At 41.9% G+C, this 25,551-nt stretch overlaps 1 protein-coding gene across 1 annotated transcript in view; it reads left to right on the top strand.

Moving 5' to 3' along the window:
- RNF11 (ring finger protein 11) overlaps window positions 1-25,239 on the top strand; it is a 33,212-nt gene extending 7,973 nt beyond the window's left edge. The window contains exons 2-3 of the mRNA XM_066625275.1: window positions 18,754-18,923; window positions 22,825-25,239. Of these exons, the coding sequence (XP_066481372.1) occupies window positions 18,754-18,923; window positions 22,825-22,996 (342 nt within the window). The 3' untranslated portion in view covers window positions 22,997-25,239. The remainder of the gene's footprint in view (window positions 1-18,753; window positions 18,924-22,824) is intronic.
- Window positions 25,240-25,551: the final 312 nt, after the last annotated feature.

The raw sequence follows: 25,551 nt of genomic DNA, 5'->3' as shown, positions 1-25,551 counted from the left end.
GTTTACATAGGCAGGCGTTTCTAAATCCCTCAAGGCGATTTTTACAATCATAGAGGTTCTCTCTTTCAAGAACCAACAACATTTCAGAATGGTTCTTTCTGGTTTGGTCTCACTTCTGGCCTCCAGTTCTCCCACACAGGCTGGCAAGCAGCTCCATCTCTCACATGGAGAGCAGCCAAGATGCTTCTTGCTCACACCAAGAGCAGTTGGAATCACTCAGCTCAGCTTGTCAGCTGCTTCAAGGTCTTGCCATTCTTAGCTGTTCAGGATGCTGCTGGTGTCCTCGAACTGGTGACCTTCTGATGTTATCTTCCGGCTAACAAAGGCTTTACCCTCTAGACCAGAGGCCTATTGAATTCAGACTTGCTTCTTAGAAAATCTTCATAGGATGTGTGACCTTCAGACCATGCTGTTGCCACCACAAATAATGTGACTTTGAAGAAGAGCTCTGCCTAGAAGGTTCACATTCAGGCTGAGCCATTTGGTTGTTTCAGTAATTATATTCCTTTAATCATGATAAATTTATCAAGTTTGAGTATAAGAACAATTCTGATTTTAAAAACTACTTTTGTTTTATTCTTGGCAGGCATTTGGGCTTTTGTTATTGTTACCATCTGCTTCTTTAACACATAGTTTTCTGTGGTTTGAAGCTTTCTGATGTCATAAAAGTTCAATTTCTGTAACTGTTCCAGCTTGATAACTTCATGGCTTAGTAATGGAAAAAGTCACATTCCAGAGGTCTTGATTGGCACAGTATTTCCATATGTAAAGTTCTCTCTTACCAGTTGAATGATGTATCTCTAAGGATCCAAATCTATTCCTAGACAGAGGATGCAGCAACTTAATTAAGCCACTCCTACCTATTAATAAAATCCAATGATATGTAACATTGGTGAAGTATGTCTGTTGAAAGTTAAAGGAAAATGCTCATAAATGTAGATGTCAACAGGAACGGAAAGAAACAGTGAAGTCATGTTGTTCACCTTTGCATTAATGCAAGCACAATTTTTGATGTACAGGTTGAGCCTCATTATTCTCGTGGGTTCCATTCCAAGCACTCACACAGATGGCAAAAAACGCACTATAGCTAATTTTAAAAGCAAAGTTTCTTTGCTCTGATGATTTAAAAACAACCTTGTTGACCTTTGTGATGTAAGATAAGAGTCATTAAGAAGATAATCCATCAATCAGTCATCCTCCAAGCGCTTCACTTAGTCTGTCCCTTCACCAATGCAAATGTGCTAAGGGGGGAAGGGAGGGGTCCGTTGGAGAGAGAAGGATTGATGGATTGTCAGCCAGCTGCTCTCTCTCTCTCTCTCTCTCTTTCATATTAAGGAGGCTATTGTTAAAGGACTGTTCAGTTTTTTAAACTGATTTTAAAGGGATGCATTTTTCCCCTTCTCCAGGGAAGGCACATTCCTTCTCATTTGCAGTGGCCATTCATGTTGAGTCAAATCCATGTATAAAAAATCCATGTATAACAAGGCTGGACCTGTATTTGAAAATATTTGTGCAGCTCACTTTGACGCTAGTAAATGCATCACCAGGATCTTACCCCATTTAGTTATGTCAAAAAGCGTTGCCTTATTATATTTCAAAGTGAAAATTTTTCAGATCCCTGTTAAATACAGTGCTGTTGTCTTGTTCATTACTCATTGCTCTCTTATGATCTATATTGAGGGTCTGTACCAGTTCATCAGAAAAAATGAATATTGTCAAGTGGTAATTTACTGTTGTGTGCATGTAACTTCTTGGTCAGCTGGTTGTATGTATTGCCTGCTACACACTCTTCTGCTTCCATAGGTTTCTGATCATGTGCAGGTGTCACAGTCCAGAGAGGAACTGTCAGCAACTGCGCACTGATCCAGGACAGTAGTGCCTAGTGGTTAACATGCTCACTCCCCATTCTCCTCTCTTCCTTGTATGGTCACGCAGCTTACCAGGAAAGTGCCTTGGTAGTTTGAATGCAGCTACCAGCCCAGGCGATCAGACTAGCCAGAGAGGCTCCTTGGGCAGAACCGCCACCATGAACCCCAGAACAATACAGTACGAAACCTCAAGGGTCTTTATCAAAATCACTCTCACAGTAGCACCTGCAGTGCGAAGAGATGTGACAATCCACTGAGTTATCCTTGCCAGCAAAATCGCTGGCGCAAGTTGAGTACCTTGTGTCCGCAGATCTGGCTTGGGAAAGGGGAAAGGATATGACATCTCCTTCTGATATGCAGAAAGTGGTGCAAACTCATGAGACAATAGCTTTCATTTGTGTCGTAGAATTCTACTGTGTTTCTTTCTCTGCCCAAGACTATCAATTTTAATTTGTAGATTGCTTCAATAAGTGGGGTTTGTCAGGTAGCACAGTGCTAAAAAGTGATTGATTTGGGAAGAGGAGTAAGAGCTGCTTTACTTCATTTTATTTCTTTTATTCCAAAACACATAAGCCAGCACATTTAAGAAAATAATGGTCAGTCTTGCTGGTTCACATATAAGACTATAACTCACTGTAATTGGGTCCACACTGAACTACTTTATTTGTAATAAATGCATTGTACAGTCATGTGTCGCTTAGCGACAGGGATGTGGACTGACACCCCTGTCACCAAGTGAGGTTTGATGCTATGCGAAGGCTCCAAAAGGCGAGGGAATTTCATTGTCTAAACCAGGGGTGTCCAAAGTTTTTGGCAGGAGGGCTACATCATCTCTCTGACACTGTGTTGGGGGCCGGGGGAAAAAAGAATTAATTTACATTTAAACTTTGAATAAATTTACATAAGTTTACATAAATGAATATATTAAAGATGAAGTTGTATGAGTGAATGAAGGTCTTGAAATATCTCAAGGCCTATAAAAGGACTTGCACAAAGCAAGGCTGGCCTTTCCTTTGCTGCCACTACTGCATCACAGATGTGAGACAACAAGCTGTGGAGGAAGCCCTCATCCCACTGCTCACGCAAGAGCTCAGACAGTCGCCCTCACACTGAGAGCAGTTGCATCAGGCCAGTGTGAGCTCCAACAAATCTCTGGAGGCACACTGGAGACTGGGAGCTCCCTGAAGGCCACATTGAGAGGCCTCGAGGGCCACAAGTGGTCCCAGGGCGGGGGTTTGGGCACCACTGGTCTAAACCAGGGGGTGTTGAACATAAGGGCCTATGAGCCAGATACAGCCCCAGTGATAGTTGGATTCTCCCAGCACCACCATCAGCTGTTGTCAGTTGTTGAACTGCGAAGTGACACATCAGCAGAACTGGCACTGCTGAAAAGAGTGCCACGTGGAGCTGAGAGAGCCCAATAATCATGTAGGGCAGTGGTTGTCAAACTCTCTGGGAGAGTTTGAGAGCCACTAAGTTCTTGCGTGGGTGGGAGGTGGGAGGGGGGAGGCAGCAGGGGTGGGGGAAGGCAGTGGCACGATCCCCAGGATCGCACTGCTCAGGGGGGCTGCAGGGGCTTGGGTATGTGTACCCAAGCCCTTGCAGCCCCCCTGAGCGGCGCGATCCTGGGGATCACACCACTGCCTCCTCCCTGCCTCCAGGCTGCCCCCACCCTTTAAGGGGGCAGGGGCCAGGGCCCGCAGGCTAGGGTGTTGCGACACCCCAGTTTGAAAAGCCCTGATGTAGGCCTACACTCCTGTCCTCACTTTCCTGAGAGTAAGCTCCAATGAACACAGTAGGACTTCTGAGTAGACATGCATAGGGTTGTGCCCTAGGTCTCCCTTTCAGGAGTGCTGCTTCTGCTGAAGTGTCACTGCTGCAAGGGTGGCCCATGTGATAATTGGGCTCTCGCAGCACCTCCCAAGAAAGAGTTATTTCTTTACTCAGCGTCTGGTTGGTCTGTGAAACTCATTGCCACAGGATGTGGTGATAGCATCTGGCCTAGATGCCTTTAAAAGGGGATTGGACAAATTAATGGAGGAAAAAACCATTATGGGTTACAAGCCATGATGTGTATGTCAACCTCCTGATTTTAGAAATGGGCTATGTCAGAATGCCAGATGCAAGGAGGGCACCAGGATGCAGATCTCTTGTTATCTGGTGTGCTCCCTGGGCATTTGGTGGGCCACTGTGAGATACAGGAAGCTGGACTAGATGGGCCTATGGCCTGATCCAGTGGGGCTGTTCTTATGTTCACCATTTCTGCTAGGCTCTGTGAGGGACAGAAGGAAGCAAGGAACGGTACAGAGGACAAGAGAGGCAAGGTGAGGTAAGAAAGGGAGAAGCTGCCAAGGTGCTGGGAGAGCCCAATTGTCACATAGGCTGCCCTTTCAGGAGCGCAGGTTCTTCTGAGGTGTCATTTTGCAGAGCACCTATCAGCTGCTCAGCTGTGAAATGATGCCTCAGCAGAAACAGCATTTCTGAAACAGCAGCCTACATGATAATTGGTTCTCCCGTATTTTCTCTCATTAGCAGCTAATAAGTTACTTAGTGAGGAAAAAAGTGCTTCTTTCTGGTCATTGCTTGACTAATGATGTCGGTTTCTGCACAGTGACATCACTTCCAGCCCTCAGCAGGTGCCATGAATGCTGTTCAGCCCACTTTATGAAACCAATTCAAGTAGGCATAAGAAATGTGAAACTACACAGCTCTTCTACCACAATATCATCATAGGGTCTTATTTTTCTACAGTGGGAGAAATCAACTCTGAGAAAATGAATATCCAGCACCAGTAGTATCTTGTTCTTTCATTTTCTAAGGGCACAATCCTAATTGCACCCTGGGTCAGCGCAAGTTTTTTGCGCCGGCCCGGGAGGGTCACAAATGTGCTGTAAAGCACGTTTGCGCCTCTTTGCAAGGTGGTGCAGACCAGAGTAGACCAATTGAGGCTGCTGCACCTCTCCCCAGGGTAAGGGGAAAAATTTCCCCTTGCCCCTGACTGAGCCACAGACAACCCCAAACTTGCGCTGGATACAGCGCAGGCCTGCTGGCCTGCCTGTTCCTGCACAAGTTAGGATTGCGTTGTAAGTTTCTGTAGCATCTGTCAGTAAGATGTATTGATTGAACTCCAGCTTTGGTAGAGCGATTATATCCCAGCTGATTACAAACATAGTTAATACAGAATGGTTATTCTCAATCACATCATAAAATATCTGAAATGATAGTTGTCAAATAGGCTGAATCAAATAGCCTGAATGTCTCATTGGAACTACTTATTGGACTACTGTGGAGTAGGTGGATCAAGCAATCGTTTGTATGGAGTGAGCCAGTTCCTGACTCACTATATAGGAGAAGTTTGTGCTGTATCAGCAGCTGTAACATGCAATATTGTGTGAAATATCATAGATGGTTGAGAAGAATCTTTTCCTGACATATTATGGTCACTCTACTGACTAAGGGACCAATTCTATCCAGCTTTCCAGTGCTGATGCAGCTGTGCCAACAGGTTGTGCGCTGCATCCTGTGGTGGGATCAGTCTTAGAGACCTCCTCAACGTAAGGAAGCATTTGTTCCTTTACCTTGGAGTTGCATTGTAGCTGCATCAGCATTAGAAGTTTGGATAGGATTGGGCCCTAATACATAGTAGCCCAAACAAACAAGCCCCTTTCTGAGTACCAGGAACTGTAAAGAGCAAATTAGCTCCAAATGTGCAGCTTACTACTGATCTCTACAAAAGATGAACAGAAGTCACATACCATATGCATTACTCTGCTTTCTGCTTCTTTGGATCAGCTGATGCCAACACAAACAAAGGTGGGAATTTGTGCTGGAGGGGGAAGAAGTGAGAGGTAGAATTCATTTATTTGTAAGTCTCAGTATGCAAACAGTGGTGTGCAAACAACATCTATGCTAGACCTGAGTAGTTAGCATAGCAATCAAGAATTCATTGCCCTCCCTTTAGACCAGGGGTCTCCAAACTTTGGCCAGAGGGCCGCATCAAATATCTAGCACGGTGTTGACGGCAGGAATATAATTTAAATGTAAAATGTATATAAATAAATCAGAGATGGAACTTAGATGAGTGAATAAATGAATGAATGGGGTCATTCTTTCAACCTCATTAGCCCTTCAGACCAGATTAGCAACCCTCCAGACGCAACCAGAGCACAGTTCCAGTCAAGTTCGGCCAAGTGGGCCAAAGTCTTTCAGGGGACAAGAGGCTGGCCATGGGCCGAACAGAGGCTCGCCACGGGCCACATCTGGCCCCTGGGCCGGGTTTGGAGACCCCTGCTTTAGACGGTAAAGGCGTTTAGAGTCCTATTTATTGTTTGTAATGCAGTTTCATATTGCAGAGCTGTGATCTGTTTAGAACCTGTCAAACACTGCTGCTGGAATTTGACCTGACACTTCAACTTCCAAGTCACATGAAGTGGCAGCTACAGCTTAGAGCTATCTCTCATGTTACTTACTTGGAACCATGAGATGACTTCCTCCAGTTACTTCCATGTCTGCATGCGTATGCAGGTCTTAATTTGAATTAGTACACATCACTGATTTGTGAACTGCGTGAATTCTGAACTTTCTTGTTTCTGTCTGCATGCAAGCTGTGGGAACACAGGTACAGGTATGATTCTTGACAGTCATTCCTGGTGTCCAAAACTTAACATTTTGGTGGCTCTTACATTTTTTATTAACCAGGAGTTCTCTGTTGAACTAAGAGTTCTCTGTTCAATGCAAGATTGCAGTGCAATGCATCTATCACTTCTGCAATGATTAATAAAAAAAAATTAAAGTTATGTGGTTGATAGATGTATTTATCTGTGGATTTCTGAAGTGTGAACAATTCTGCATTGCTGTGGGGTGCTGTGTGCTGATTCTTTATTATCTCTTGCCTCCATCTGTCCTTATGATTCTAAGGGAATTGATAGGATGTACTGCAGAGCTGCATTGCTAGTTAGTTTCTGAGGTGCTTGCATTTTTCCTGTTGATCTATGGGAAGTGTTACATAATACTCCCAAAATTACCCAAGAACAAATAACATTAGCTATGTAATAGACCAGTCTGAACAATCAGCTGCTTCAGTTATTTTACATTTCCTTTTTTCACTATAGTTAATATTTTGGCAAGAATGTTTTCAGAGTGCAATGTGATATCAGCCTAGAATGACTAATCCAAAGGAAAGGACTAATCTGAACATTTACCCAGAAGCCCCATTGAACAGAGTAGGATGTGCTTCAGAGTAAACATGTATAGGATTGCTGTGCTTATGATCTTTTTTTATTAGCACTGCAGTGACTTTCTTGAGTGTGTCTTGTCCTGTGGTTTTTGTCAGTAAAAACTTGATTGAGCATGGTTGGTTTTTTACAGTGCAGTCCAATGCATGTCTACTCAGAAATAAGTTCTGTTGTGTCCAGAGGGGCTTACTCCCAAGAAAATGTGTCTAGAATTGCAGCATAAGATAATGTGTTTAAGCAGTACTTTGGTGGCAATACACTGTCTGCCTAAATATGTTTAATACTTTTCTCAGGAGGTCTTGGATGTTGAATTTGAATTCTGTTCACAACGACTGCATGTGTCTCAAGATGTTATGACAGTTTTTTCATTGTTTCATCACATATGATATAGCTAGAGGTAAACATTGTCTGATGTTAAATGTTCTAATAATGATTTGTTATGCTTGTTAAGCAATAGTAGTAGCAATCAAAAGATGATCCTTACTATGCTAGAAACTGTACAATTAAAAAAAATACTTTCTTTATACAATACACAATTTTACTAAAATCCAGCATTTTGAATATAAAGGTAGTACTCTGTATGGAACTCTCCACACTTTTTTTAAATTTGAAAAGGTTTGATTTTGTTAATTACTAATTGGTAGTTAGAAATAACGTCCTGTAGTTCAGAGGTGTATTACTTATTTTAAAAAATATGATCAGTTAAATATTTGATCAAAGCCTTACGAGTAGAATGTCATATTTATCTTGAATCTGTACCATGAAGATTCGAGCAGCCCAATCTTAAACTCCAGCGCTGCTACAAGGTACAGCGACACTGAAATGGCTACTGCTGTATCCCACAGGGCCAGAGCAGCTGCTGGAGTCTCCTGGGGTAACAGAGCTTTCATTCCCTTATCCCAGGTAGAGCCTACTAGCGCCAATGGATCTCCTTGGATCTACGCCCGTTATTTAGCAGACACAGAATCAAGAAGGCCCATGTCAGGCGACTCGGAAGGGACCATAGTATTAGGCAACCCCCCTCCTGGGCCCAATCCAACTGCTGGCCCACCCTCTTCCACCCAGTTCCACCCTCTCCCCGCCTTCCCTCTACTCTCCTCCCACACCTAAAAGCCTCCCCGCCAGCTGATGGGGATACTCACTGTCTGGCACTCCAGTCCCACATCATCCTGGTGCTGAGACTCAGCCTCTCCTTATAGCACTTTTACAATACCCAACAGCAGTAGCACTGGGGGGGGAGGATTGGGCCCCTACTCTGTCCTAATTGAATTCATGATACGTTGAGTGTATTCAAATGTATACCACAACACATGCATCTTAACATACAACAAAACATACTTCTTTTTTCCATCTAAGTGTGCAAAGTGTTTCCATCATGTTATTCTAGTCATTCTTACAAAAGCACTGTAAAAGAGGCCAATACTATTAGTGCCATTTGGCAGGTTCAGCATTTGACAGGTTCAGAGCCCAAGGCCTGCAAGAGAATTTGAGGCAGAGCTGATATTTGAACTTGGGATTCCCCGGCACATGATCTTAACTGTTATGCTTTGCTTGTTTCCTGGCAGGCACATATAAGATGTTCATTTGAACCTGGATGATCTCTGTCCATTTAGAAGCTTTTAAAATGACTAACAGTACATCATTTCTTGCAGTTTTTCCACTTATATTGTACAACTAATCCCTGGTAAACATGCTGTACTTCTGTTACTTAGTGCAAACTCATGTCCTGTATTAGAAGTGGTTGAACTGTAAATGAGATCACTCTTGGATTTGTGCCTTGGATACTGAAAATGCACAGTCACTGCTTGCAGGGACAAGCCTTGGGTTTATTGAAGAAAATAGAACATCCTTCTGTATTAGATGCATTTGTAAAAACAAATGGAAAATGCAGCACTTGATTTCTAGATGTTTACTGTATAAAGCTTTCTATTTGAAAGTCATATTGTATAAGTGGAGTGCCTCCTGCTCTCCTGTGCTGTGTGGGTACTATTGCAAGGAAAGAGGAAGTGTGTTTGAGCCTTTAGTATTCAGTGTCCTGTACTTGTGGACACTTAAATATCTGTAAATTCTTGTATCTGTAAATATACATCTGTATATATTTATGTATAATATCTGTATATATGTACAGATATTTAAATATCTGTAAATACTTGTGGACACTTAAATATCTGTAAATTCAGCCTGTAAATATCTAGTAGTCGTGATGAGCAAGTATAACCTGAGGCACTGAGCAACCCTGTATCTGCTAATGAAGCAAAAATAACACAGGCCAACACACATTTTGTTTCCTTAAATGTTACACCAATTCCTGGGTATATTTGGAAGCCTACACCATGGCTTCCTCATGAGGAAGCTGCTTGAACTATTCACTAATGGGGCTATACTGTATCTCCAAAACTAGACGTGATAGGGCAAAACGGATGCCATTTTTGGAATCGGCACCCCAAATTCATATCAAACCACCATAAAGTTTGGGAAAAACTTTTCTGACCCTCAATTTTGTAGGCCTGTGTACTTTTCATGCAAATGAAAGTGTTTATAAACCCATCCGCTGACACAGATTGTGGTGTGGGTTGTTTGCATTTGCCAGCCGTAGAGAATTCTGATACAGGGACCTATAGTTTTAATTTAGACGTTTTTGGAAGAACACATTTGTTTAATATAGGGGTCTGGAAACTTTTTGGCCAGAGGACCACATTAAATATCTGACATGGTTTTGAGGGCCGAAAAAAATATTTAAATATAAAATTTATTTAAATAAATTAGAGATGGAACTTAGATGAGTGAATAAATGAATGAATGAGATCATTCATTCAACCTCTCTGGCCCTTGAACACCTTCCAGATGCAACCAGAGCATAGTTCCAGTGATATTTGGCCAAGGAGGCCAGAGGTTTTCAGGGGATAAGAGGCTGACCGTGGGCCGGATAGAGGCTGGCCGCGGGTCACATCTGGTCCCGGGCCAGGGTTTGGAGACCCCTGGTTTAATACCTAAACCCAATTTAGTTTTGCAAATTTTTTACATATTGTGGCCATACATCCCGCACACTCCTTCATATTCAGCTATGAAACTCAGTTTTCTCCAGCAACTATGCCTGGAAAACGTCCACCTGCCTTGTCTGGGGATCCTAAAGCTAAAAAGGCACAAAATGCCATCACAATTGATATGAGAGGATACAGCCTTCAGAGAGGAGAGCATGCACCAGATAATGGCCACATGCTTGGTTTAAGTGGGAGCATTGCAGTGCTGAGAAGGTAAAGAAAAAGTAACATCGATCAGGGATATCTGCAAGTCTTAAAAAAACCCTCTTATGCTTGGAGTTCTGTAATGGAACATATGGAGCAGACTCCCCTAACCTCTACCATTTACTTTCATTCTTATAGTAAAATACTTTTAATTTATACATTTTTGAGATACATGCAAAATAATTTTCAATAATATCACCCCCATGTAAAATAAGAGGGGCCTATAAAGATTGATCTGAGCCCACCTCACTCTGAAAGGACATAAAAGATGGGCCTATTCATTTCCATCAATTGTTTACTGTTAAAACCTGGTCTATTTCTAGATAAGATTTTTTAGTTTGCATTTCCAGTATTATCCACATAAGCAGAAGGCATTCATAAACTGATTTGGCTACTGAGCAACTCTTTAAAAGGAGGACTAGCCTAGATCATTTATAGAACAGAAAAATCTGATATACGTACATCAAATCACAGTGGAAACACAACAGGTGCCTCCTCATCTAAAACTGGGTAAGCATGTGGGGAAAACACTCCTCCGCAAGCAGGATCACATGAATTCCAGTCCAAAATAAGCATTGCTTTGGCATTGTTCCTTTTCTTCAGTGTAGTTTCATTCCTTCCAATGTGAAGCTCCAGTGCTGCTGGTGGGGTTGCACCATCCCCAAGAGCACCACCCAACCAACTGTGCAACTCCAAGATGCCTGGGGATGACATCATCCCCAGATGCCCAGGAGCTAGCCTCAGTTGGAGGCAGCTGAATGGGAACCCTAATCCAGAGGGGATGGAGCAGGAGCAAGAGGCATTGGGCAGAGTGTGGAAAGGAGAGATGAGAGGAAGTGGGGAAAGAAGGAGTGAGAGGAGAAGGAGAGAAGATAAGACTTTTAAAGCTATAGCAACACAGCCAGGACACACAGTGAGAGTGGAGAACAGAGAGGATGCCAAGGTGACTAGGAAGAGAGCATTCAGGAGGCTGAGTTGGAGGGCGTTGGCAGGGAGGAGGAAGAGATGTACTCTTCTTGAAGGCCAAGGATATTTTCTTTTCTAGAGGATAGCTGGGAGCAACATTCTGACCCCATCCATTTCTCCCAGGCATTCTAGCCCCCTTAATTAGGAGCAGCTCTGCAGACTCCCAACAGTGGCTCCCTAGTGAAGTCAACTGGGAGAGTCTAAAGGAGCAAGAGACTTGACAAAGGAGCTATTCCTGTAGCTGATGTATGGAATAAACTCATAGCTTAGCACCTGTGTTTGTATAGTATCTCAGTGAGGTGAGATAGAACCCACTATGCATTCCCCAGCCCATTTGATGTGGAACTGCCCTCCTTGCAGGAGGTGGAGGAAGGTGGGGCCCCAACAGTGGGACAGGTAAGCGTGCGTGTCCCAGTTTCTACTATCTGAATCTGTGCTGAGGCAGAGATCTTATCAGTCAAATCTAAAATGTACCATATTTTCTAAATCTAAATCTAAAATATACCATATACGATTTGAAATTTATGCACAAAAGTCATGTTGTTTCTTTGTTGTACGGTATACAGAGTAGCTACAATGTCTTGTTTGGTTGCATAGAATTTCCCCTCCTTGCTAGCCCGGATCTAGTTTGGCTTCTTTGCAGAATTTTTCTTGTAGCCCTGGCTGTAACAAGAGGTGGTTCCCCCCCCCAGCAGTCCAAGACAAAACTCATATAAATCAACTATTAATATGCAAGACAGATGGAAGCATGAACAATCTTCCATAGATAGGCTGCTGGGATTTGGGGAGATTATGCTGCATCACATCAATTTTCATAGCATCATTCATTCCCTCCCTAGGAATGAATTATTCTTCTTGAAGACTTTGGTCTGCTTTGGAGCAGCAGACCAATCAGGCTCTGCAACTTGTCTACCTTGCATGCACATACTTTCCTCAACAGCAATGCTTAAAGTAAAATCTACTTTTGTACAATGTAATTCATGATATCATGAACTAAAGGAGAATATTCTAATGAGTCTGAATTCTTTTTGGACCTTTTTTCCTATGAAAAATAAAAAAAATGCCCTAGGTTGGGTTCAGACCAGTAGTTACATTCATGCAACTGTGGCGGCAATCCTGTGCACACTTACCTGAGAGTAAGCTCCATTGAACACAGTGGGACTTACTTTTGAGTAAGCATGCATAGAATTGTGCTGTGCTTCATATATTCTACACCACATCCCTCTTATCACTGCTTGCGTGCCTCTTGCAGGCTTTTTTCTTGATCATGTTCTTCATACAAAACTTGCACCCCATTAATGGGATCCATGTAGCATACCCAAGAAGCTTGAATCTAAACTTTTGATGAATGTGCTTTTTCAAAGAGGCCTGACTTGAGACTTTTCCCAGATGAAATGAAACATATCGGACCTGGGCAGGAACCAAGCGAAGAGCAGAACTGAGGAGCCGCTGAGGGTGAAACCTCATCTGGCTCAAATACATGCTAAGATATTATCTTGGAATGAGGTGAACATACTGTGCTGTAATTGCAGCGCAGTAATCAGTTACTTGTGACAAAGAGCTTTATGCTTTATTAAAAACATTTTTCCACTCAACTCCTCTTTTGCTGATTTCCTGTATTTTCCCTTGCAAAGATGGCTAGTCAGATTCTTTCCCAGTTAATTTGCCACATTGAGGTAATTTATATTGAAATCAGGAATGTAATGAATTGAGCTTTGCAGTTGTGGGTATCCTGCTAACAGCAGTATACACAAAGCAGACTTTGTTGTTTTCAAGCAACTAGCCCTTTTTAAGATTCAAACTATGTGGGTTTAGTTCCTGGGCAGAAAAAAGAGAAGGCATTCTTGAGATGTGGAATGAATCATAGCCACATTTTGTACTCTGCATAGATAATCTGTGGCCTGATCCTAACTGGCCGCTGTGCGCATGGCACTCCTGTTCCAATGGCTGAGCAACCTTTCTGGCATTGTAAAACATGCTGAGCTGTCACATGCAAGGGGACTTGTCAGAAATGGCAAGTGGTGGCAGCTGTGCCACAGTAGCTATCATGGATGCCTGGCACCCATAACTTGGTACACATTGGTGAGGCTGGGCAGAATAGGGTGGGGAGGGAGAAGAATGGGATGGGGACTGAGTTGGAGAGGGGTGTGTTGAGGGTGGGAAGGAGGTGGTTATTGGGGGCTGCAGCTCTGCCAGTAGCCCTATCTGCAGCCTCAGTCTACCTCCCTAACTCCACTCGGAGTTGTGCCTGCCAAAGTGCTGGCACAGGTCCAAGTATACCTATTGGGGAAGCAGAGGCATACCCCAAAGTAAGAATGAAAGTTCCCTTACCTTGTAGGCATCTGGAGCTGTCTCCCCCATAGGATGCAGCGTGCACTCTGTTGGTGTGGCTGCATCATTGCAGTGGGGATTAGTTAGGATTGGTCTGTAAGTGGCTTTAACTTGCTTTATATGTTGTGGAATGTGCAGAGAAATGTTCCACTGAGTGGCACACACAGTGAGACGGGAGAGCAAGCCTTTGGAATCTATTCAGCTCTTCTTTCATCATTCTAACAAAGTGTTCCATAAACTTTGACCATGCTGAAGAATCCATGACTAATTTAACTAACAAGATGCAGTGGCGTCGCTAGGTGGGTGCGAGGGGTGTGGGCCGCACCAGTTGATGCGCAAGGGGGGTGACGCGGACTGGGAGGGTGACGCACTAAAATCGCTGTGGTTAGGGGCAATACCATCATGTTATATACCGTTGGATGCGGAATTTCCAGCAGAATGCAATGCAAAAAGCGGGAGTGAAATATCTCCTTTCTATCAAAAGTTATTGGCAAAAAACCAGAAAACAAAAAATGCATGGAGCCTAATGGAAAGTGAAACCAAGCCGTATTGCACATTTACTCGCAAGTAGGCGAACGTGCCTTAGGTTGTATGAAAGGGCAGGCTGAGAGGAATCCAACAACACCAGAATGGTCCTGATCCAATGACTGTAGCCCCCAAAAAACACTTGAGAAGGAGGTCCCTCCCTCCAAGCTGGCTAATGTACTGAGCCCTATAGAAAGTGAAACTAAGCCACATGGTCGCATTTACTCACGAGTAAGCAAACGTGCCTTGGCTCCTGGGCAGGTCAGACAAAGGGAAATGTGAGGCAATCAGAATGGTCCTGATTTGATGCAACTGCAGCTCAACAGATGCTCCAGAAGGCAGCACCCCCCCATAAAAAGAATGAAACAGAGGCTTGACAGGGTAAGGTGAAATTTTTTCCCCGTTTTAGGCTGCAATCCTATCCACACTTTCCTGGGAGTAAGCCCCACTGACTATAATGGGACTTACTTCTGAGTAGACAGGCATAGGATTGGGCTCTCAGACTTGTAAAGCCAGGTGGGTCCTGATAGTGTTATGCTTGAAATATAAGAACTTAAATTGAACTGGGTACTGGGTTGGGGTGAAAATCTTACTGATTCTTTTTGGGGGGGGTGTTATTGCAGGCAGGGTACAGAGAAAATTCGCTTGGTGGAGCAGGGCTGACTTTCCCTTATTTATTTTACTTTAATTTATTTATAATTATTTATTTTAATTTGCTGCGGGGCAGGGGGGGGGTCCTGGACAGATTGTCATTCTAAAAAGTGGGTCCCAATGCTAAAATTTTGAGAACTGCTCCAATAAGGTGTTAGTAAGTTGACACCCTGGGGGGTGGTGACACCACTAGTGACCAAAATCACTAAAATCACAGTTTGCAAAAATAATACCATCATGTTGTATATCAGTCAATGTGTAATTTCATGCAGAATGCGATGAAACGAACTGCGTTGAAATATATTTATTCTATCAAAAGGTACAGCCAAAAATGGTAGATCACCATGCCCACCACCTGGAGTGTTGCCCCATCCACTGCATGAGGGTGACGCGCTGGCCTCCCACACCGGGTGATGCGAACCCCAGCGACGCCACTGACAAGATGTTAAATGAGCATTGAACTTCATGTTTGTCAAGTGAATTGTGTTTGTGGCACAGTTGTATGTAGTCATTATCTAACGGGTATTTAGCTGCTCCCTCTGACTGTGCTTGAGTGCACGGTTGTTTCCATACAAAGAAACCTAAGGGTTTTTTTTCTGTTTTTAAGTTATAAATTGAATTATTCAACCAAAGCATGGAAAAAGCATCAAGTTTAAAAGCTGTCCACTGCATTTTGACTTGCTACATGCAGCCAATAAATAAATAAATTCCAGTGTAATAAGTTATTGATGAAAAATAAGGGTTAATAAGTTAATGAGAAGTTGAATGAGAACTTATGTTAAACTGCATAATGTATGCTGTCATACATAATAAAATTTATTATGTAGTTGGCAGCACTATAAGCCAGGACATTAAGTTACAACTAAGGAGTAAACTAAACCACTAGGCTCTCACCAACATATTTAGCTCTCACCACAGCACCCAGTACATTCATCAGTTTCCAAGGAACACCATAACTTATATAGAAATAAAAATTATAGTCCTCTAATTTGCTACACATTGTTTGCTAAAGATGACTGTGAGAATGCAGGAGGATCAGCAATGGGCTTCTAGTGATTAAACAGAGAGATGGACTTTTCATGGTTCCCACCTATTCAGAGTATCCAGCAAAACATTTTGGTTTTTGGTTCCTTAAAGCAGCCACATGTGTATTATCATAAATTGGGCCCAAGCAAAAGGAGGGGGGCAGGAGAAGAAGGAATCAGGTGCACTTTATCGAGTTAGGAGAAAAGAAGCTACCTTGAATCAGGCTGACTTTTATTTGCTAAATTACAATTGTGAAAATTATTATATAAAGCGACCATCACACCAACCTTATGCTTATGTAAGCTAGAAAAAACAAAACATTGAATGCCTTTATCAGAATTAGTTTCTGTGTATTGATGGTAATAAAAAGTTATTGATGAATATTTTTTCCTATGCTAGAGTAGATTCTAATGTAGTAGAATAGTGTACTTAATGTTTTTGATAAACAGGAGATGGAGAGGCGGTCAATCAGCCATGTCTGTTTATGACATTCACATTTCAGACTTGCTGCGACATAACCTGATTTTCTAATTACCTATGTAGCTTAAGAACATAAGAACAGCCCCACTGGATCAGGCCATAGGCCCATCTAGTCCAGCTTCCTGTATCTCACAGCGGCCCACCAAATGCCCAAGGGAGCACACCAGATAACAAGAGACCTGAATCCTGGTGCCCTCCCTTGCACTGGCATTCTGACATAGCCCATTTCTAAAATCAGGAGGTTGCACATACACATCATGGCTTGTAACTGTAATGGATTTTTTCTCCAGAAACTAGTGCAACCCCCTTTTAAAGGCGTCCAGGCCAGATGCCATCACCACATCCTGTGGCAATGAGTTCCACAGACCAACCACACGCTGAGTAAAGAAATATTTTCTTTTGTCTGTTCTAACTCTCCCAACACTCAATTTTAGCTGATGTCCCCTGGTTCTGGTGTTATGTGAGAGTGTAAAGAGCATCTCTCTATCCACTCTGTCCATCCCCTGCATAATTTTGTATGTCTCAATCATGTCCCCCCTCAGGCGCTTCTTTTCTAGGCTGAAGAGGCCCAAACGCAGTAGCCTTTCCTCATAAGGAAGGTGCCCCAGCCCCGTAATCATCTTAGTCGCTCTCTTTTGCACCTTTTCCATTTCCACTATGTCTTTTTTGAGATGCGGTGACCAGAACTGGACACAATACTCCAGGTGTGGCCTTACCATAGATTTGTACAACGGCATTATAATATTAGCCGTTTTGTTCTCAATACCTTTTCTAATGATCCCAAGCATAGAATTGGCCTTCTTTCCTGCCGCCACACATTGAGTCGACACTTTCATGGACCTGTCCACCACCACCCCAAGATCTCTCACCTGATCTGTCACAGACAGCTCAGAACCCATCAGCCCTTCACCCATCAGTGAAGGACTGAGCTTGTGATCTTGGAAGCTAAGCAGGGTCAGGTCTGGTTAGCACTTGGATGGGAGACTGCCTGGGAATACTGGGTGCTGTAGGCTTATACCATAGTCTTTCGAGACTGAAGGTTGCCAACCATTTGAGCTTGTGTATCAGGCTCAAGATTCTTGAACTTTAGACAAATTCCCTGTCTGCCCTGAGAGTTCAGGATCAAGGCTGCAATCCTAACCACACTTTCCTAAGCCCCATTGAACAAAATAGGACTTGGTTAAGATTGTGCCCAAAGTTAATTTTCTCTCATCCTCTCCCCTTCTTCCATTTTCACCTATTTCATTATGGTCTGGATCTTTGTTTTTGGTCCAACTTTTCAGGATTCTTTCCGTTTTGGCTGCATGCTTGTCTTATGGGAGTAACAAATAAAATGGGAAATAACATTCTCTTTTTAAAAACTTGCAATAGCAGAATATCTTCAAGGGCCCTAATTCAACACAGAGAGGCATTCTTGAACCCACTGATTTCAGTAGTTTTAAACACATCTAACTTTGTGATGAATTGCAGCCATAATGTGCAATAGTCAGTGACTATTAACATACCCCCTTCCAAGCAATTGAGATCTGCTAATAAGAAGGAAATGTTCAGCAGCTGATTGATTTCAAATACCAATTGTGTGTGTTTGGCAATAAATTCAGTTTATTTCAGGGAAACATACTTCTACATAAACATCCATCAAATTAGCATTAAATTATCTGTACTGCTCCCTTTGTATCACTGTCAATAATTGGAAGTGTAATAGTAAATACTAAATTTGTTTTTTTAAGACATGGAAATGGCTAATGGGGTTATGTATCTTTTTTTAAAGAAACTGTCAGGACACTTAAGAGAGAAAATCGAACATTTTAATGAAATATTTAAAACAAAACATGCAAAACATTGTATCATTTTATTATGTGGAGTGAAGTAATCTTCAGATAATCTTTATCCAGGGATTACTAGTTCCCGAGCTACCATTGACCTGTTTACAGAGTGCCGTATTACAAAATCATTATTAATGTAGTACAAAAATAAAAATACTGTGCAACACAAGACTGAAAAAAATCCCCAGGTTTGTATTAACAGTAATGGATAACTTCTATGGATAACTAAGTAATGGAAAACACTATCAATAACTTCTATCTTACTAGGTAGAGAGGCAATGAGAGAGATGCAACTTTCATCTTTTAACTTGTCCATAGAGAACTCCTAGGGTCAAATTAAATGGTCTTTGTAGAAAACAGTCTCAAGTAGATCCATGCCAGCTTCCTGGTGAAGTTGGCATCCCTGTCTAGTCTGTTTTCTTTATAGTTAAGCCATAAAACTGTGGGCAAAGGAGAAGACGTACAAATTTCCACCAGAAAGAAAAATATGAATACACAATAAATTCTATAGGCTGTACAACCCATTTTCATCATGAACTTAAAGTAGCAAAGCAAATTTTGTGTTCCCTTTCTTCACTCACCCCAACACTTTTTGTTTTAGGAACAGGTTCCAGTTCCAGTGTACCATCCAACTCCTAGCCAGACCCGCCTAGCAACACAACTTACAGAAGAGGAACAAATTAGGATAGCTCAACGGATAGGCCTTATACAGCACCTGCCGAAAGGCGTCTATGATCCTGGAAGAGATGGTTCTGAGAAAAAGATCAGAGAGTAAGTTGCAGAAAACCTACTTTTTTATGGGAGAGTATTTTTGAATCTAGGGGCAAAACTGAAATGTACAATATTTGTACATTTGGCTCTCTTGCTCTTGTAATGTGTAATGTGTAATTTGGCTCTCTTGCTATTGGTGCTTGTGCCCAAACTGCTATTAAATTAAAAAAAACAAAACCCTAAACTGCGAGACAAGGGCTGAACTATTTGTTTAATGTAACATGTAGTTAATTTGGCCCATAGCATCCGAGGATAATACGGGTGCCAAATTGTTAGTGCACATTTTTCCCTTTGCTACACCTTGATCAATGCATTTTGAAGCTCTTGGTCAAGTTGCTGAGCAAAAAGCTTGTTGTCTTAATCTAAAAATTTTAGTTTCAGACACTTGTCCAAAGCTAGGTTGATATGGTTTTCTCCCCAAACTATTGGGATTTACTTCCTTTTTGCTCTTATTTTAAACAGGCCCCTAAATCAATTTTTCTTGACATTTCTACCACAGACCCTTTGAAATCAGCCTAGCCTTTCCCTTCTGTTTACCAAGAATCTTCTTGCTCTACTTTGCCTAAAATGTTGCTGTCAATCTTATTCATGCCTTATACTAGGATGATAAATTTTGCAATGCAGCAACTATTTTTGAGCAGTGCTTGTAAGAATTTTGAATTTACACTGTATGTCTTTTAGGAAGATAGCCTTTTTTACATCCCAATCCCATTGTGGCTTATTCTGATGGATCTCACAATCTATCAACATAAGGCCTTGGCTGCTGTTGCACAAGCTGCTCCAATTAATCATGTGTCCTGCTAATCATGGTGTGGGAGCACAGTAGCTCTGTGTCAGCAGCAGCAGTGCGCCACTGAAGGCACACCGGATCAGGTAGGTGGGTGGTGGGGTCAGTTTGGAGGTGGGGCCAGACTGGGGGAGGATCAGCAGATGGAGAATCCCAGCAGCAGTGATGCATGCTGAGATTCTATTCCCCTTTTCCTGTCCTAAACATCCCGTGACTCTCCTTGGACTGAGTCAAAAGGAGACCAGACAGCCTACAGGAAGGTATGTAAAATTTTTTACTTAGTCTTCTGGTCCATCTGGTCGCCATGGCATGCAGCTCACACTTCTACAGCAGCGCTGTGTGCTAAGGGCTGGTGGTGGATAGGATAGGGCTGTCAGTATTTATTAAAACTAAGCCTAGCTTCAATTGTTAAATGTTGCCCTCCAGCAGTAGTCTGGTAAAATCCCCACCCGTCCCCCGAAGTCTGAAGCAATATGTTGAAATCAAAGCCTCTCAGTAATGTGCCACTAGTGTAGTGTAGTGTAGCCACATAAGAGAGTTACAGTGGTTATACACAAAGTAAGGACAGACACTTTAAAAGCATAAGTATAGCATAAACAGTCTTCAACATCATACAAAAATAATAAAAGCTAACTTCTATTCTGACCATCTGTCACTAAGCCTAACTCACTTCTCCTGGATGGATCTTATCAGCTCACACCACCACACAGTCAGTAAAGCCAAATGTCCTTGATGATAAGCAGTGGCAAAAGGAATGTCCAAGCAATGAGAACAGGCAGGCTAACATCCAGGAGATGAGAGAGAGAGACTCCTGGTAAAATGGTGGAACTTTATACCTAACTCCCACCCCTCTCCCCAACCAATTAGAAGTCGGAACCTGCTAAACCTTCAAGTAGGCTATGTGAGTGGAGGCCACTTACTCATGGTGTCTTGTCTCCTCCCCTCCTGAAACTCACAGCTCATCACTTAATTAAAGGTGTCCTTGAACAACTAGTTATGAGAGGAAGAATCCTGTCTAGAGAATGGCATGGCTGCTACCACTTCCCAAGGACAAAATCCCTCTCTACATACTTAAAGGGGTACTTACTCATTATACCCAGGCTGTATTCTGTGGAGAATATACTGACTACAGGCAAAAGCCTACATTACTTATAGTTGACTTAGGGCCAATCCTATCCAGTTTTCCAATGCTGGTGCAACTGTGCCAGTGGGGTATGCACTGCCTATTTTGGTGGGGCAGCAGTCACAGAGGCCTCCTTAGGGTATGGGAACATTTGTTCCTTTACCTTGGGGCTGAATTGCAGCTGCACCGGTGCTGGAAAATTGGATAGGATTGGGCCCTTAGCCATTTCCATCACAGAGTGGACCAAGCTATGGCACCCATAGACTGGAGTAGATCACCAAAACAGCACACAAAATTATGGTTTGGGATATCAGTGCATGGCAGTACTAAGGGACATTATCACCTGGATGCCAGTGTTTCAAAAATGGATGTGTCATTGCCATAGGAAGGAAGATGATAGTATGTTGTGTTCTCACTAGCAGCTTTTAAGATCTCAGAATAGATTTGAAAAGCCAAGTTTTCCCAATGTTGCACTTGAACTCACAAAGGCAGCCTGAAGTTCGTTACCCAGAGTGCTACACCTCAATCTAACACTCTGAGGGAAGGTATAGCAGAAAACAGCTTGTTTAATGCTAGTACCAAAGCAAGACAGCAAGGAGGCCAGTTGCCTCGAATCATGCGCAAGTGTAGCTAGACGCAGCTATCTACTTATATTCATTTAAACTCAAGAGGTGTGGCTAGCAAAGCTAAAGGGACAAGGGTCCAGTAACTTTCCACTTCCACTGCCCAGTCCCCCACCCACTGGCCTACCCCTCCACCCTTTGCCATAGAGAGCTGGACCGTATTGGAGAGATAAAAAGAGACCACAGGCACTTTGACATAGGTTGCCCTTGCTCTGAGGTATTGTTGTTGCAGACTGACTCTTGAGGCCCGGCTATCTCTAGGACAAGACATTGGGTGAGGGGTGGCTTGCATCTTTTGCTAACAAGCATCTTTAAGGTCATAGTCAGAACTGATGTTAAAATGGCGTTACTTTGGCCAGAGTTTAGTGAGAGCTCTTGGCTTATGGCAGCAGTGTCCAAAGTTTTTGGCAGGAGGGCCACATCATCTCTCTGACACTGTGTTGGGGGCCGGGGGGGGAATAATTAATTTACATTTAAAATTTGAATAAATTTACATAAGTTTACATAAATGAATATATTAAAGATGAACATATGAATGAATGAAGGTCTTGCGATAGCTCAAGGCCTATAAAATGCCTTGCACAAAGCAAGGCTGGCCTTTCCTTTGCTGCCGCTACTGCATCACAGACATGAAACAACAAGCAGTCATCCTACAGCTCACGCGAGAGGTCAAACAGTTGCCCTCACACTGAGAGCAGTTGTGTCAGGCCAGTGTGGACTCCAACAAATTTCCAGAGGCTCATTGGAGACTGGGGGCTTCCTGAGGGCCACATTGAGAGGCCTCGAGGGCCGCAAGTGGCCCCAGGGCCGGGGTTTGGGCACCCCTGGCTTATGGCATCACAGCTGTTGCTTTTCACAAAAGTTTCAAGCATGGGATTATTTTGTGAATAATTTGATATATACTGCTTTCCTACATGGCTCAAAAGGAACTTGCAACCTTAATACTTTACAATATGAAACAATTCTAGAAAACTCTGAAATAGCTACAATAAAATTAGCCATCAATATTCAGCTCAACTACAGTATAAAAACAAAAGGAATATTCAAAATTGCTTAAAATCAGATCAAACTGCAGTCTCAAAAATAAGTGAAACATGCCTTGCTTGTACACAGCTATCTAATTGACAATATTTTGCAAATTGTATTAATAAGTGGGATCCAGAATTTTGATATAAGCTCATTGTCTCCATTTCCGAAAAAACTTCCCTTCTCCTTAAAGTTTAGCACATACAGGTTTTAGCAAAATTGTGTTAAGGATTCAAGAATGAATTCCACAGGTTTTTTCCCATTCTTCCATGCTAGTTGTACAGAATAAGAATTCAGCTGAGTGCAGATTTTCTCCCATTTTGTTTCTCTTTTCCTTTCCAGATGTGTGATCTGTATGATGGACTTTGTTTACGGGGACCCTATCAGATTCCTGCCATGCATGCATATTTACCACTTGGACTGTATAGATGACTGGTTGATGAGATCATTCACTTGTCCTTCCTGTATGGAGCCAGTCGATGCAGCATTGTTGTCATCCTACGAGACTAACTGAGCCAGAGCTTCTCTTCTGACCTGTTAAGGAAACCATTCAGTGTAATGGGTTTGATCCCTTGTCATTCTGCCCGAAGAACCAGGGATTAGAAAACACGATCATGCACAATAAAAGAGTTTTTTAATTAAAATATCCTGACTATCTGCAGGCATTGGCAAGGAGATGGGACAGAAATGCGTTTTAGAAAATATAGAAAAAGTAGCAAGTTATTTTTTCTGTGAAGCCTTGACCCAGTGCTTGAAAATAGTTACTCCTTGAGACTGGCCTGTTGGCCCACCCATCACAGGAACTGTGTGAAGAATAACCTGTAGTTGTTAAATTAAGTTGTGTTGACTCATTTTCACTAGGGAGTTTCTCTGCTCAAGCAGCATTGAAATGAATGGCAAAAATATTTCTGTGAGTGGGGGGGGGGGAGAGAGAGTGCACTTGCTTGTGTGTATGTGAGAGCAGTCTATAGAAAAGATGATAAAAGGAGTCTGGAGTCTCTCCTAAAACACAACAATTTTTCATCAAATCGCTTCACAAGTTCCTGATATTTGGGTCAATTCTCTATTTACACACACAAAAAAAGCTACATTTTGTAACACTGGCACAAAATAGTTTTAAGCTTGTTTGCACAGTTCTTTTTTTATCCATTGGAAATGGAATCCATTTTGCCTTAGATCTTTTTAAATAGTGTATTCTTATTTTTGGGCTGGCTCTATGGTTGAAAACCAGTTTATTTATAACCTGTTATAAAAGTGCTATATTTTGTTTGCAGTTAGGATTATGTGGACTTCAAAAAGATCTCCTAGCTTGTAAGCAAACTTCTGAGATGCACTCTTTTCTGTATGTGACATTTTAATATGAGGGTATGTTTAAAAAACAAAAAATCAGTGTTGACTGGGATAGTTCCCTCTACTGCTTCAAATCCTGACTGACTAGATTGCAAAAAGTACTGGTATCAGTCTCACACTCGTCAAGTCAAAGTGGAACATGATGAAAATGACAAATTATTTCGCATTACCAAACACCAGATTTGATTAGATTTCCTTCCTTCAAAAAGAGTTAACTTGGACCATACAAAAAAGATGCTGCATCTCTTATTCTTGTAGTTCTTAGATTCTCAAGACCATACTGTGTCACAGTCTCTGTATTAAATGTATCTTTTGTATTCTGCTGGCTGGCATAGCAGTCTATTGGGCAGATATAAAATAATCTATATTTTATGTTTTGTACAAAAATGTAAAATTCATATTTGATACAGAATTATGCAGGAATGATCAAGCGAGTGACCCAGAGCTGGTAAGGACTATTACAAGTATTTACATTTCTGAAGTGAAAGGGTGCTTGGTAGCAGCAGTCTTGCAAAGAGTATAGTTGTAATTTTTTTTAATCCACTTAGCATGTGGGTTTTTGTCCTCTTAAATGTTCTTTAATGTGACTTTTATACATGTGACTTAAAGCCAATACATTGAAACATCTTTAGGTTTAGCATGAGATGCAGTCTCCTATTAACAGCAGTGTATCAAGGACTGTTCTTGATGGTTTAAATATAGTTTGCTAGAGTCATGTGCTCAGAACAAACTACTCCATTGAAAAATGTATGTCTACCGTATAGCAAAGTACATGTCATAAATCTACAAAATTAGTTTGTAGAATGCAAAAATCAGCATAATGGCTTATGTATTACCCTAGCAGAAGATGCTACACAAAGCACCGTAGATTATTTCTGTTCAAATGCCTCAAATCCACAGTCTCATGTGCTTACGCAGAGGTCCTAATAAGCAAACTTTCCCATTAATTTTGATGAATGGGGCAGGTTGGCATACTCAGAGCTGCCCCTCTACTTGAAATGTGTAATGAAGCTGAGGAGGAGCACCATGTGTGCATTTGAGCCTGTGTATCTGAAAAAGAACCCTAAATCAGGGCAAGAAGCTGCAGTCCACAAATCACAGTGATTCATTGATTGCAAAAGAGAGACTGTATATTTTCAGTAATATACATTCTTGGGTTGAGTTACATTTCTACAATATACTTTTTCCAGTTTTTCCCCCTCCATTCATCTGTTCTTAATTACAGGAAGTAAATCTGAAAAAAAATGAAGTTGTGCAATATTATCAGTAGTAAATCTTACTACCTTTCTTATCATTCCTGTGTGTTGTTTTCCATAAAATGTTGATGTCTATATTGTCAAGTATTATAGCCAGAAGTTTTTTCTTTTACCTTGGATTAATTGGCAAATGAACAATTTTTTAAACACCTTTTTCATGTTCGTTGTTTTTTTTTTAAGACTCTTAAAAAGAGTTAAGGAAGGCTGTGGACAAAATGATTTGTTATTCTGCAAGGGGAAGTGGGAGAATTATGTACTTTGCACAGTTTTATTCTTTTCCCCAACTGTTTGTTAAAATACATTATGGAGGGCTGTGATCAAAAGAGTTTCACAAAAACATATTGCCCACACAGAATAAAATGCCTTTATTTGTGCTTAAACCAAATCAATTTACAGTACAACCTCTTTAAGTTGACCACCCAAGGGACTGGAGTAAATTGGTCAACATAGGGAGGTGGTCAAC

This window comes from Tiliqua scincoides, chromosome 4 (genome assembly GCF_035046505.1).
Source record: "Tiliqua scincoides isolate rTilSci1 chromosome 4, rTilSci1.hap2, whole genome shotgun sequence".
NCBI lineage: Eukaryota > Metazoa > Chordata > Lepidosauria > Squamata > Scincidae > Tiliqua > Tiliqua scincoides.
Note: the sequence above shows the minus strand (reverse complement) of the source record. Positions and strands in the feature narration are given on the sequence as shown.